General features: G+C 50.1%; 1 protein-coding gene across 1 annotated transcript in view; it reads right to left on the bottom strand.

The window, feature by feature from the left end:
• Positions 1-45: 45 nt before the first annotated feature.
• Positions 46-12,375, bottom strand: part of POU2F3 (POU class 2 homeobox 3) — a 73,936-nt gene continuing 61,606 nt past the window's right edge. Inside the window, exons 7-13 of the mRNA XM_004688818.1 lie at positions 12,016-12,198; positions 11,474-11,615; positions 9,819-9,955; positions 7,538-7,699; positions 2,220-2,286; positions 1,033-1,168; positions 46-85 (exon numbers count right to left, since the gene is read on the bottom strand). Coding sequence (XP_004688875.1) covers positions 46-85; positions 1,033-1,168; positions 2,220-2,286; positions 7,538-7,699; positions 9,819-9,955; positions 11,474-11,615; positions 12,016-12,198 — 867 coding nt within the window. The remainder of the gene's footprint in view (positions 86-1,032; positions 1,169-2,219; positions 2,287-7,537; positions 7,700-9,818; positions 9,956-11,473; positions 11,616-12,015; positions 12,199-12,375) is intronic.

Consider the following 12,375-nt stretch of genomic DNA (forward strand, 5'->3'; position numbering starts at 1 on the left):
GGGGGGGGAGTACAGACTAGGTGGAACAGGAGGAACTTTTTGGTCTCAGTGGAGGTAGGTGGGATGATTCCATCGGTACCAAGGTCTGGAAGGAAGAAACAAGTCAATCAGTAAAGCTACTCATGTGATGAGTAAAAACGGGATGGGTAGTGGCTGCAAACAGTATCAGAGTTTTTTCTGGGGAGGGGAAAATTAAATTATGTAATTCTGGAATTAGATAATGCTGAAAATTGTGCCACCTTACGAATATACTGAAAAGCATGGTGCTGTTCCCTCTAAAGTGATAAACATTTTTATAAATGCATGTAACGTAGTTTTCTCTCTCTCCATGGATGTCTGAGGAGCGCCAACTTTTTGGGCTTTGCAGTCATTGGTCAAGAAGAACTGGTTGCCTTGCTGAAAGACCTGGGTTGGACAAGGTCAGGTCTTCAGCCTGTCCCTTTACTGTCAGGTTTCTGCTTTCTTTTAAAGCAAGGAAAAATCTCTCAAGATATTGCTGTGAGAATATTTCTGGAGCAGATTCTTTGGTTCACGAATTAGGGGCCAAAGGCTGCTTTGTCCACTGCCTCCCAGGTAGGAGTGTGAGATGACCAGCGATGGGGGGGGGGGGCAGGAGGTGGCAGGCAACACCATCTCACTGTGTCAGCCATGCTTGAGCTCAAGCTGGCACTGGAACACCTGAGAACTGGGTTCCTGGCCTGAAGTGCAGCACTTTTAAGTCCAGTGAAGGACTGTTTGGCCCTTTCTGAACAGGAGTGTTTGGAAATTTCCATCCTCCGGGTGGAGGATGGAAATTTTGGCTTTGTTGACATCAGTTCCTTGCCAGGACTGTGCACTGGCTGAAGCTTCTCTTTTAAATCCCCCTCCCTAGGGATGATGTCCAGCCTCGCTCTCCACTCTGTTCCCTCCCTGCCACCCCATTCCCTGTATCCAACTGCGTGACCAGCTTTCTTTCCCAAGCCATTGAGCCAGCCCAGCTTCCCACAAGGCCCTTGGCCAGCTGGGGGGCCTGTGTGCTCCCCTCTGTCTTACCCTGAAGAGTTAAAACTGGAGGGGGAGTTCACCGCTGCCTTGGAGTTATTTTGAGATGCAGTGGGGCTGCTGGCATGGAGTCCTGAGCCAGGAGACGAAGGCCTGCTGTTGTTCCCAGGGGAACAGGATGACGTTACTGAGGACAAGGAGAGTCAAAAACAAGGGAAAATAATGCTTATGGGTCCTGGGACCTCGTGACATGGCCCTTCAGATGTGTATCCTCAAAGGGACCTCACCCTCTCCCCACCCCCACCCATCTGCCCACCTCCTGCCCTGTCAGAATCAACACCCGTCCCCAGAGGGGCTCTCATCATCCACGCTCTCCTCAGCCCAGGCCCTGGAGAGCAGCATGGCTGGTTCTGCAAGTCTAAGACTTGCCAAACTCAAGGAGAACAGATGCCAACATCATCTCACTGCAGGACACACCCAGGGCTGGGCACACACAGCTCCACACCAAGTGGTGGAGGGGGTGGGGGAGGAGCAGAGAGGAAGAGGAGGAAAGAGAAGTACACAGGGCGGGAAGGAAATCCGTGGGCACATAAAAGACAGCCGGCTGCTCGAGCTTGCCTACTTCCACAGTGGAAGGTGCACCATGTTCTAGAAAGAATGCTCAGGACCAGGAACTCCAAGGCTCATCCCGGCCCTTTTTGAAGCAACTGTGATCTGTGATGACCTGACTCACTTCCCCCAAAATCATTTTTGTCCTCTCTACAATGGCAGGTTCGGGTACTTGAGTTTCCTGAACAGTGTTTCCTGGGTAAGGTGACATCTATTTTACGAAGCTAAGTGCTGTCCATAATTATGTCCTCGCAGGAGGCAGAGGGAGGATCTGCCAGGGCCTTCCCAGGCATGTGATCCTCCAACTAGTTCCTTGAGGAATTCTAGGAACTTGTGGAAAAGTTGACTTCCCAAATGACTTTGGGAAACCCTGCTTTCCTCAGCTTCCCAGGCAGCCATGTAGGACAGCATAGCATGCTCGAGGGCTGTGGAGTGCTGCAGTGATGACAAGAAACAGACACTGGTTTCAGCTTTGCTTACCTGGAATTTTCTAAGAAACCCTTCACAGGGTTGAGTCTTCTTTAAAATGCATTTAAGGAATGCGGACTTACATCGGCATCCTTCAGTTCTAACAGCCTGGTATTTAAAGGAATTCTGGGGTTATTTAGAAACGTCATTTTAAATCTCACCTGTTCCAGGCATGGTGCTGTGGACAGGTGGGACAGACAGGGGGCCCAGAGACCCAGAGGGAGAGACCTGGAAGGCAAGAGAAATTGTAAACATCTATTTCCCCTCCCCTCTGGAACCTCCGGTGCTTCTCCCAGGTGCAGGGCCCCAGCCTGCTAAACCAGTGCTCAAGTTCCTTGGTGATTTCTTAACCCCAAGCCTACATGCACCCCCATCACAGTTGGCCTCGGGACACCGTACAGCACCGCCCCCTCCAGCCTGACCCTATTCCCCAGGCTCCCTGGTGCTGGCCCAGTCTCCCTGAGGAGTACCCCCTGGCAAGGATTCAAGGTGGTACAGGTAGAAGCTGCCTTGCTCTAGTGCTCTAGAGAAGGACCCCGCCAGTGGTGCCAATTCCCCAGCCCCCAATCCTTTCCTAAAAGACTCCAGCTCTGGCTTGGGGGAGCAGGCTGTGCAACCCCAAGAACACTGCTTCTGGTTTCACCAGCGGGACGCAGGAGTGGGCCTTGTTTTTTCTGGAGATAACAAGAGGAGAACAGCTTTGCTCTCTGAAGCTTCTCATCTCACCCTGGAAACCTCACAGCAGCATCAACTCTCAGATTAGAAAGCACCTAGGATAATTCAGTTTAACTTCCCACACGGCTCAGGAATCGCCCCTTGGTATTATCTCCTGGCCCAACTTAGAAAAAGACATGACAGAAAAAAAATGAACTAAAAAAAAAAAAATGAACTCCAGAGCCCCCCGCCGATCTGGGAGTGAGGGGGTGAAACTGGCCCCCACACTAACCATGCAAGTGACTTTGCACAAACCACCTACCCCCACTGAGGCTGAGTTTTCTCAGGCGTAAAGAAGCAGTCGTCCCTCCCTGATATTTTCTTTTAATTAAGATTTAATGAGATAATGTCCATGAAGCTTCTAACTCAATGCCTGGCAAAGAGTGCCAGCTTGTTAAAGATTAGTTCCCTTCCTTTTTGAAGGAGGTTGTCAGCTACAGAGCCTCGCTGGAGGCTGCACACCTCTTTCTTAGAGCTGAAATCTGCATCTTTTCCCTCCCCCAGCCCCGCGGATTCTTCTCACACTGACTGCTGACTATGGAAGCTCTGATCCAAGTTTTCAAAGGACTTTGAAAGGAAGTTGTGCTGGGGAGCTGTGCACTGATATTCCTCCGGTCCGTGTGTGGGACATCCCATCCTGACAGGCTGCATCCTGTCCTCATTTCCTAATTAATCAGCCGTGGTTCTCACCGCCTTCATTTACCTGCCCTTTGACAATGAGCTTCCTCAGTAAGCTGGGGGCCCACAAAGGGTGGAGACAGCATGGTAAGAGATGTTATCAAGAATCTCTCTCCCTCTTCTCCTCCTCCTTTCCCTGCTGCCACACCCAAGATATTTGTTGTTGTTTTAAAATAAAGAGTGTGTGAAGTCACTGTGACCAACTTCTTCCCTTTCTTCTGGAGACAGGCGAGGCGGATGCAAGCACGCACCTACATATGGATCCCCCTTTTCACTTTTAATATAAATGGTAGTGTTCTGCCCAAGCTGGTCTGCAGCTCTGTGCTTTTTTTGTTTGTTTGTTTTGTTTTGTTTCACTGGATGTCTTGGAGGTTATTTCATATCAGAAGAAGAAAGTAGGTCCTGGTCTCAAGGGACTGTCCTGATGATGAGACCCAAGAAGAGATCAGCTCATTTTCCCCATCCCCTTCCTTCTTCACATCGCAAGTATTAGTGTCATGATTTAGCTAATGTCTTTCTCCCTCCCTAGGCGGTCGATGTCTTATGGACAGGGTAATGTCTGTTGGTCATTCCCACACCTCCCAGTGTCAACTACGGTGCTTGGACATTTGCAGATGCTCGGTGAATATGCATTGAGTGGATGATAAGCATAGGGAGGCCCTTTCATTCCTCCTCTTTGTCGAACTAGTTTTCTCCATGTTGGTGTCCTGTCCTGGGTTAGCACTGAACCAAAGTGAAAACCTACCTCCCATTTTTTTCTTTTACTGTTTTTTTAAGATTTATTTTATTCATGCATATAAGAACTGATGGGGGGGGGAGACTGGGGGGGATGAGACTATTCTTTAGAGACAGAGAGGGAAGGAGAACAGGCTAATCTACCGAAATACACTGTTGAATGGAGCAACTGAGGTTTGCTGCACCATGTGATTCATGCTTCAGTGGCAGGAGATAGCTTGATAGTGCTGAGACCTAGCTCCTGTGCCATCAGGGACCTACCTTCCTTTTTTAAAGCTTCCAGTGCTCTTATGACATAGTTCAGTTTCCTTAACATGCCTGCAACACCCTACATCATCTAGCCCCCGCCCATCATTCCAGCCTCCTCATTTACACTTTCTTTCACTCCCTGGGCTCCAGCTCATTCCAACCTTCTACGCTTTCTTGCTCCACCCACCCAAGCCTCAGGGACTTTGTACACACATTTTCCTCTGCCTAGAATGTTCTTCCCTACACTGTCTCCTTCCTGTGTTCCCTGCTTCTCCCGTTAATGTCTACTCATACTTCTGGGGTCTGTGTGATCATCGTTGCTCAGTAAAGCCCTTGATGCCCTGGTGAAGTCCCTCAAATACTTGCATGTCTTCTTGAAGTCTTCACCACAAACAGCATTTGCTTATTGCCTGTTTCCCCGGCTGGATCGTAAGCAGGAAGCACAAATGTCCCAGGGCTAGACATATGGTGAACTCTCCAAAATATTTAAGGAAAGAATGATGAATGAATATGATGTTGCCTCCACCTTTTCAGGTAACTTAGCATCCATGGTCCATAATGATCCAGCCCTCATCAGCCCCTCCAGCCAGACTGAGATGTCAGGCTCTCCAAAGGTGGCATATTGTTTTATAATTCCATGCTCTTCCTTCACTCACAGGGCCTGCCTTCTGCCTGCTGCTGTTCTTGTGAATTCCTAATCTGTTCTTCTAGCAGTTGAGTGGGGAGGCCCATTCTCAGACCCCATTCTGAACTGGCAGTCTCATCTGTGTTCCCTTAGCGTGTCTCCCTGTCCAGCACCCTTCATGTTTTACTTCGGAGCCATTTCTTGCCAGTTCTGGCTCCTCCTCCCCTTGATCCTCTTTCTTTGCCGCCCTTCAAATGGCTGGTGTCCGCAGGGTTGAGACCTGGACCGTCTTCTTTGCTTCCCCTGTATAAACTCCATAGGGTTAAAGTCCATACCTGGATTGTAACTACCACTGCATGCTATGATTCCCCATTCACATCTCCATCCTGTTCTTCTCTTCTAGCCTCCAACAACATAATTTCAAGTGTGCAGGGACTTTCCCAGTGGGGTGTCCCTCAGGCAGGCAGTACACCATACTGATGTAAAGACCTGAAGTGATCGCTTTTCTCTACTCCTAAGCCACCTCCTTCTCATGCTTGCTCATTCCATCAGTGGCCCAACCACCCACCCAAGGAGCCCAGCCTGAGTGCTGATCATCACCCCAGAAGAGTCCCTTTCCTTCCTGGTTCTCCCTCCCTCTACCCAGTTTTCAATTTATTAACCAAGATCTAACACTGCTACCTTCTAATTATCTCTTGAATCTCTCCCATTCTCCTCATTCCTACCACATGGGTTTGTTTTAGCCCTCATTATTTCTCTCCTGGAGAACGATCGTCACATCCTTAACTGGTCTCCCTGCAACCAATCTGGTGTCTTTCCAACTACCCTTATACTGCAGTCAGAGTGATCATTCTAAAAAGTAAATCTAATCATGCCAATGCCCTGTTAATATCCTTCAGCAATGCCCCCCCCACCACCACCTCCAAGCTCCTTAGCATTGCACAAAGTCCCTTCGGCCTGGCCCCTGCTGATGTCCAGCCTCTGAGTTTCACATTTCTCCTTAGGGAACCAAGAGCAGTTCCGTGAATGTGCCACGTATCCTCCCTGCTCCAAACCACCGTTCTTATCCTTCCCCCATGAGAACTCCACCCTACTTATTTGTCTCTTCACTCCTTCTTGTCCTCTTAGACTCAGCTAAGGTAGTAATTATCTCCTTGGGGAAGTCTTTCCTAACCACCACCTCCGAAGGCTTTGTTAGCTGCTACTCCTAGGTTCTCCTAGAGAAATTACCGTGTTGTTTATCATTCGCTTAGTTGTCTCCTCCACTGAGCAGTAAGGGTCTCTGGAACAGGAGCAAATACTTCCTTGCATAGCCCAGCCATCTGCACAGTGGCCAACAGATCGTTGAGGGCCAACACATGTTTGATGAACGAATGGACAGTGGGTAGTTCACATGAAACAGCTACATCCCACCCCAGACAAGGCTGGACTTTACCCATCCCTCACTGCTGAGAGACTCAAGCACAGCACCTCTGTCCCCATCATCCTCACCTTCAGTCACCATCGTCTCCTGTTCCCACCCTTCTGGTTCCATCTCTCCCCTGGATGGTGATGAGATTTTCTACTCCACAAGCTTCGAGGTCTTCCTGACCTGCCAGCGCTTCCCAGCTCTGGATTCCCCCCAAGCTCCAGGATCACAGAGATTGAAACTGTCCACTTGGCACCTCACTTGGAAGCCTGGGAGTCATGTCCTACTGAGGGTGAGCAGGTCTGAAGTCTTAGCTGCCCCTCCTCACACCACATGTGCTCCTCGTGCAGTTTCCTTGCCTCAAAACATGGCAGCACCATCCAATCATTTGCTCAGGCCAAACTCCTTGAACGCATCTTCACCTCATTTCTCTGCTCTTCGCCTGCATCTCAGCACATCTTGTGGCTCCATGGTGGAAGTCTACGGGGAATCCATCTGCTTTCTGCCTCGCTGCCCTGGCTACCACCCCTGCCCAATCCTCTGCCACTCTGCCAATTGTTGTAATTCTCCTGCCACATAGATCACTCTCCACCAGCCCATGGCCTCTGCTCGGTGCTGTCCAGCAGCACATTTTACGCAAACTAAAAGCCAGAGTCCTTGCAACGGCCTCCACAAACTTGGGTAGTCTACTCTCTGCTGCCTCTCTGATTTCATCTCCTATTTCTCACCTCCTTCATGCCCGGTTTTTTTACTCACTGGTCCTTCTTGCCCTGAACAGTCTTTTCTCCAAACATTTCATTCCCTTTCAACATTTAGGTCTCTGCTTCAATATCAACTCCTCAGAGAAGTCCTCTCTGATCTCCCTATACGAAAGAATTTCACGACGATTTCTTTCTATCCCTTCACGCTTCTTCGTGTTATACGTGTGTTATAGCCACATTTCTGCTTATCTACTTGTTGCACGACCCCCTCAACTCCCAACCTCCCTGGTCCCCAGGATAGAAAAGACTCTGCACTCTAGGCGTCATTTCCGCCAGTGCTTGCAGACAGTGTGATTCCCTGTCACTCACCAGCCGGGAGTTATAGATGGGTGATTTGACGGGTGTGGCCACAGGGCAGTTGATTCGCTTCTCCTTTTGTCGTCGGTTGCAGAACCAGACCCTCACCACCTCCTTCTCCATGGACAACTGCTCTGCAATCATGGAAATTTCCTCTGAGCTGGGTTTGGGATTCTGCAGAGATTGCAGAGATGGAGTGTGATCAGGAAGGGAAAGGAATAGGGTCAAGAATCAGGGCTGGAGGACAGATGTTCCTAGGAAATGGGACACCAAGAATGAATAAAACATACAGTGGAACATACAAATGGAGCAAAAGTTTTAAAATCAGACCTGACTCCCACTGGATGTAATTCTGGCTTTATCGCTTACTGTGCATCCTTAGGAAGGTTTCTTAACCTCTCTGAGCCTCAGTCTTGTCACCTATGACATGGAAATAATAATGCCTAACATGGAGGATTATTAAGAGGATTAAGTAAAAACAATGTGGTCAAGCACAGGCTCTGACATACGAGCGGAGGCTGCAAGAACTTAAGTTCTCTTCTCTCTTTCCTTCCAGAAGATCTGAAAAGAGGAGGCCATTGATGAGTAATGTGGGGCAGGCAGAATCCCCAGAAGTTATGCTCCCCTCTGAGTTCTTTCTTTATAACCTGATGTTCTCCTCCTCATTTCTTCTTTTCCTACTTCAAAATAGGAAATGATAAAGCTAAAACACGCAGACTATGAAAACAGCAGGGGAGATATCTCTCTCATGCGTGCGTGTGTGTATATTTGAGTGTATGCATTATATTTTACTTCTTATAATAAACCTATGGTACTCCCTTGTTCTGACCCCTCCTACTCCCCCATCTTTGACCAAAACCCCATTCTTTTCCTCTTACACTCTCCTTTCTGTTCTTACTCTGAGAAACCTAATCAGACTGAAAAACCAGCTCTGTTCATCCTGCCAGCAGGATGCAGCCAAAATATATTTTTTTTAAGATTTATTTATTTATTCATACAGAACTGGGGTACAGGCCAGAGATGCAGAGGGTGAGAGGCTTCACCAGGGACAGAGTGGGGAGCAGAACAGGCAGATCGACAAAGAACACTGCTGAGGGGAGCAGCCGGTGGGTCAGGAGAGGTCTGCCGCGCCATGTGGGTCACCTCCGGGGCAGGTGGGGATCGAACTCATGCGGAAGCGGCTTAAGCTTCATAGTGCTGTGCTTTAACCCACTGCGCCACCAGGGAGGGCCCACCAAAATATTCTTAAGCAGATACACTGGAGAATCTGCCGGTAGCCGGTAGAACAGCAGAGCTGGAGGCCCGGGGCCTGCGAGGTTGGGCCAGACCTGCCTTCAGGTGCCTGTGTGCAGGCGCAGACCCTGGAGCCTCAGGATCTGGGCATCCTGGCCAGCACTGTTTAGACCACCCCTGCTTTTCCCTCTTCTCTCCCTGGCCTAATGGGGCACAGAGCTGGTATTACTGGCTTCTATGTACTAGCTAAAGAATATGACTTTGCAACAAGTTAAAAAAAATACATATATGTATATATAATAAAATCACAAATATTTTAATATGTGTGGAAAAAAAGAAATGGAAGGAACTACATTTAGATGATATTTGATGGTATTTTAAAAAAATTCCTGGTGTTTTCTTGTTTATGATGAATATTGCATTTCTAATTTGAAGAAATACAAAACAATGCCTAGAAAATTAAGAATTTATATACCACATCCTGGTTCTGCTCCCTTTATCTCAATAGAGTACAGAGATACACCCTCTTCTGGGGCCCTAAATCTCCCAGTGAGGCCCTCCCTGGTGGCGCAACAGGTTGGGACACAGCTCTGCAAGCCGGCCATAGCCGCTTCAGTGCGGGTTTGATCCCTGGCCCCGAAGGTGACCCACACGGTGCAGCAGACCTCTCCTGACCCACTCGCTGCTCCCCTCAGCAGTATACTTCAATGATCTGCCTGTTCTGCTCCCCGCTCTGTCTCTGGTGAATCCTCTCACCACCCCTGCACCTCTGCTTGTACCTCAGGTCTATGTGAATAAATAAATAAATCTTTAAGCAAAAAAAATCTCCCAGTGGAAAAAAAATCAATTAACCCATTTCCCATTGAAAAGGATCAAGAGCAGGTGTCACTACCTACAGGTTCGGTGGGAAAGTGCCCCAGGAACTCGGGTGGAAGGAAGACTTTCACTCAAACACTTGGCAGCTAGATCCTTTCCTCGGGCAGGTATGTGGTGGGGTGTTTTCCTGCTCGCCCACCTATGCAAGTGGGCCCACCTCCCCCCTCCCCAAGCAGCTGCTCACATCTTGAAATCTTTTTTCCAGAGTCAGGCGAATGTTGGTCTCAATGCTGGTCCGCTTCTTCCGCTTCCTTCCAAACACTTCACTGAGTGGGGGGTAAGAGCTGGGGGTGCTCACCGAGGGGTCTGAGGGAGAGGATTCTGTGGAGAGGAGAAAGAGCAGAGGAAACTCATGGTGGCTCATGTGCAGCCGGCTCAGGGCCTGTCTCAGCAGATGTGAGGCCACCAACCTTACCCTCGGTTCTGCAGTGGCATTTTCAGAACCCCCTCCCCCAGACCGGAACAGACCAAGAATCCTGCTTCTCCTTGTTCTCAGGGCAAAGGTCCTCGGTGACCCCCACCACAGAGCCTCTGGTGTTTGCAGTCCTGGCTCAGGGACACCCGGACATCAGTGGCATGTGTGGGTGTGAGGGGTGGCTGCCAGATCTCCTACCAGTGACTCTTGTGAGTCCGTCTTTTGCAAGGAGGCTTGCATGTGCACACCAAGGAAAAGGTGGCTGAAGCTTTGGGTCCTTGGTGGCAGAATGTGGGTGAGGAAGCTGTTTTCTTTTCAGTGTCGGTGCTGGAGTGAGAGCTGTCTGCTCATGGACATGACCTACAGGGTCCTTTTCAGAGATCCTGAGACCCTCAGGCATATCTCCCACTGTCAAAAGGACTGCCTCTGGAGGAGCTTCCTCACTGCCTCTTCCACATTTCTCTGCAGAGGGACTTCTGAGAAGGTAACCCCCTGGCTACCCACCCTCCGGCCCTTCCCTCCCTTCTCCAAGTGCTCAGTAACCCACAGCTATCTATGTTCTCAAACAGGAATGATTTTGCACCATCACCTTTCCTTGGGACACCTTTGGCAACATCTGGAAACATTTTTGGATGTCTCAGCTGGGGGGACAGGTGCTACTGCCATTTAGTGGATAGAGACCGGGATGCTGTTCAGTATCCTACAGTATCCTTTGGGCAGCCCTCAGCAACAAAGGACTGACATGCCAGCACTGAGAAACACGCGTTATTCCCCGTCACCATTCTTCAACTCACTACTCCCATCCTTTGCAGTAGGCATATTCCCTTGACCTGGAAGTCTTCCCTAGCCTCCACGTCTGAGTGAGTCCTGCTGCACGGCCCACTCCCGCTGTAAGGTTTTCTAGCTCACAGTCTAGCTCGCAGTCACTCCCTGCCCTCTGGCAAGTGACTCAAGAATTAGCCGGAAGTCCCTGTACTGTGTCTGCCACCTCCCCCTCCCAGGCATGAGACCCTAGAGCACCCAGTTCCTTTACTCCCCTCCCGCTGCCTCTGACCTAGTCCTATCAGACAGCAATCTGAGCAAGTGTGTCTGCTCTGCAGACCTGAACTTTGCCTCTGGTGAGCTGTCCTATGGTCTCGGTTGGGTAGGTCTGGGGTCAGGAATGGAATGAGGATACATTTTCAGGGCCACAGACCTAAAGTCACTCCCTCTTAAGGGCCTTATCAGTGATGAAGCAGATTCTCATCTTCCCTTGCCTTCGTCCCTGCGTCTCAGTTCTCATTTGTGCCCAGATTCAGGGGGAGAGTACAGGGGGTGCTCAGCATCAACTCCTGAAAGCCCCTACTTAGGCGAGTGGGGGCCTTAGCCAGCCCCTTGGCTGCAGAATCCTCTCGGCCACACCCCTCCTTGCCCCAGAGGCTCACCTGCGTCATTCAGCCACTTCTCCAGCAGTGGCTTCAGCTTGCACATGTTCTTAAAGCTCAGGTTGAGGGCCTCAAATCTGGAGATGGTTGTCTGGCTGAAGTCATTGCCATAGAGCTTTCCCATTGCCAGCCCCACGTCTCCCTGCGAGAGGGAATTGAGAGAGGAAGTTGAGAGCTAGGCCCTTTCTCTTTACCCACACCCCTCACCATCCTCATATCTGTCACATACCCAGAGACCCTCAGACACCCACCCACCCACTCCTTTGGTTCCTTTCCACATTATTTCTCTCTAAGACGGAGAATTGGCTTATTTTTCTCCCTAGAGTCTGGATGGGCCCCGTGCCTGGCTCTCATTTCTCTCCCGCCACCAGCAGTGTCTTAGGTTCCCCTACTCACTGGGCCACCCTCTCAGGGAGCACAGGGACTTGATGGACTTGCCCCAAACACTGGCAGCTTCTGGTTGCCCTGGAACCCTGCAGCCAGGAAGCCCAGTCTCTGTTGGCTCAACCCAATTTCTTCCTCTTCCTCCCCCCAAGCCAAACCTGTGTGAAGCCCAGCTTAATGCGCCGCTGCTTAAAGGTCTTGGCAAACTTCTCCAACTCCTCCAGGTCACTGGGTTCATCAGCCCCTCCAGAGTTGGGTAGGTGCTTGGGCACTGGGAGATGCTGAGATGCCTCCAGATGGGGTTCTAAAGAGGATCCTGGCAGCCCAGGGCGCCCAACGGCCTATGAGGGAACATATACCAAGCACATCCACAGATATTCAACAGGTCAAAAGGCAGGGCCTGCTATTCTGTACTACTGGGCGCACTTAGAGGAAGGTAGACCCCAGTACATCGGCTGCCCATTTTTGCACTGGGCACACTTAGAGGAAGGTAGACCCCAGTACATCGGCTGCCCATT

Source organism: Condylura cristata, unplaced genomic scaffold (genome assembly GCF_000260355.1).
Source record: "Condylura cristata isolate star-nosed mole 26May11 unplaced genomic scaffold, ConCri1.0 scaffold00025, whole genome shotgun sequence".
NCBI classification, from domain to species: Eukaryota; Metazoa; Chordata; class Mammalia; order Eulipotyphla; family Talpidae; genus Condylura; species Condylura cristata.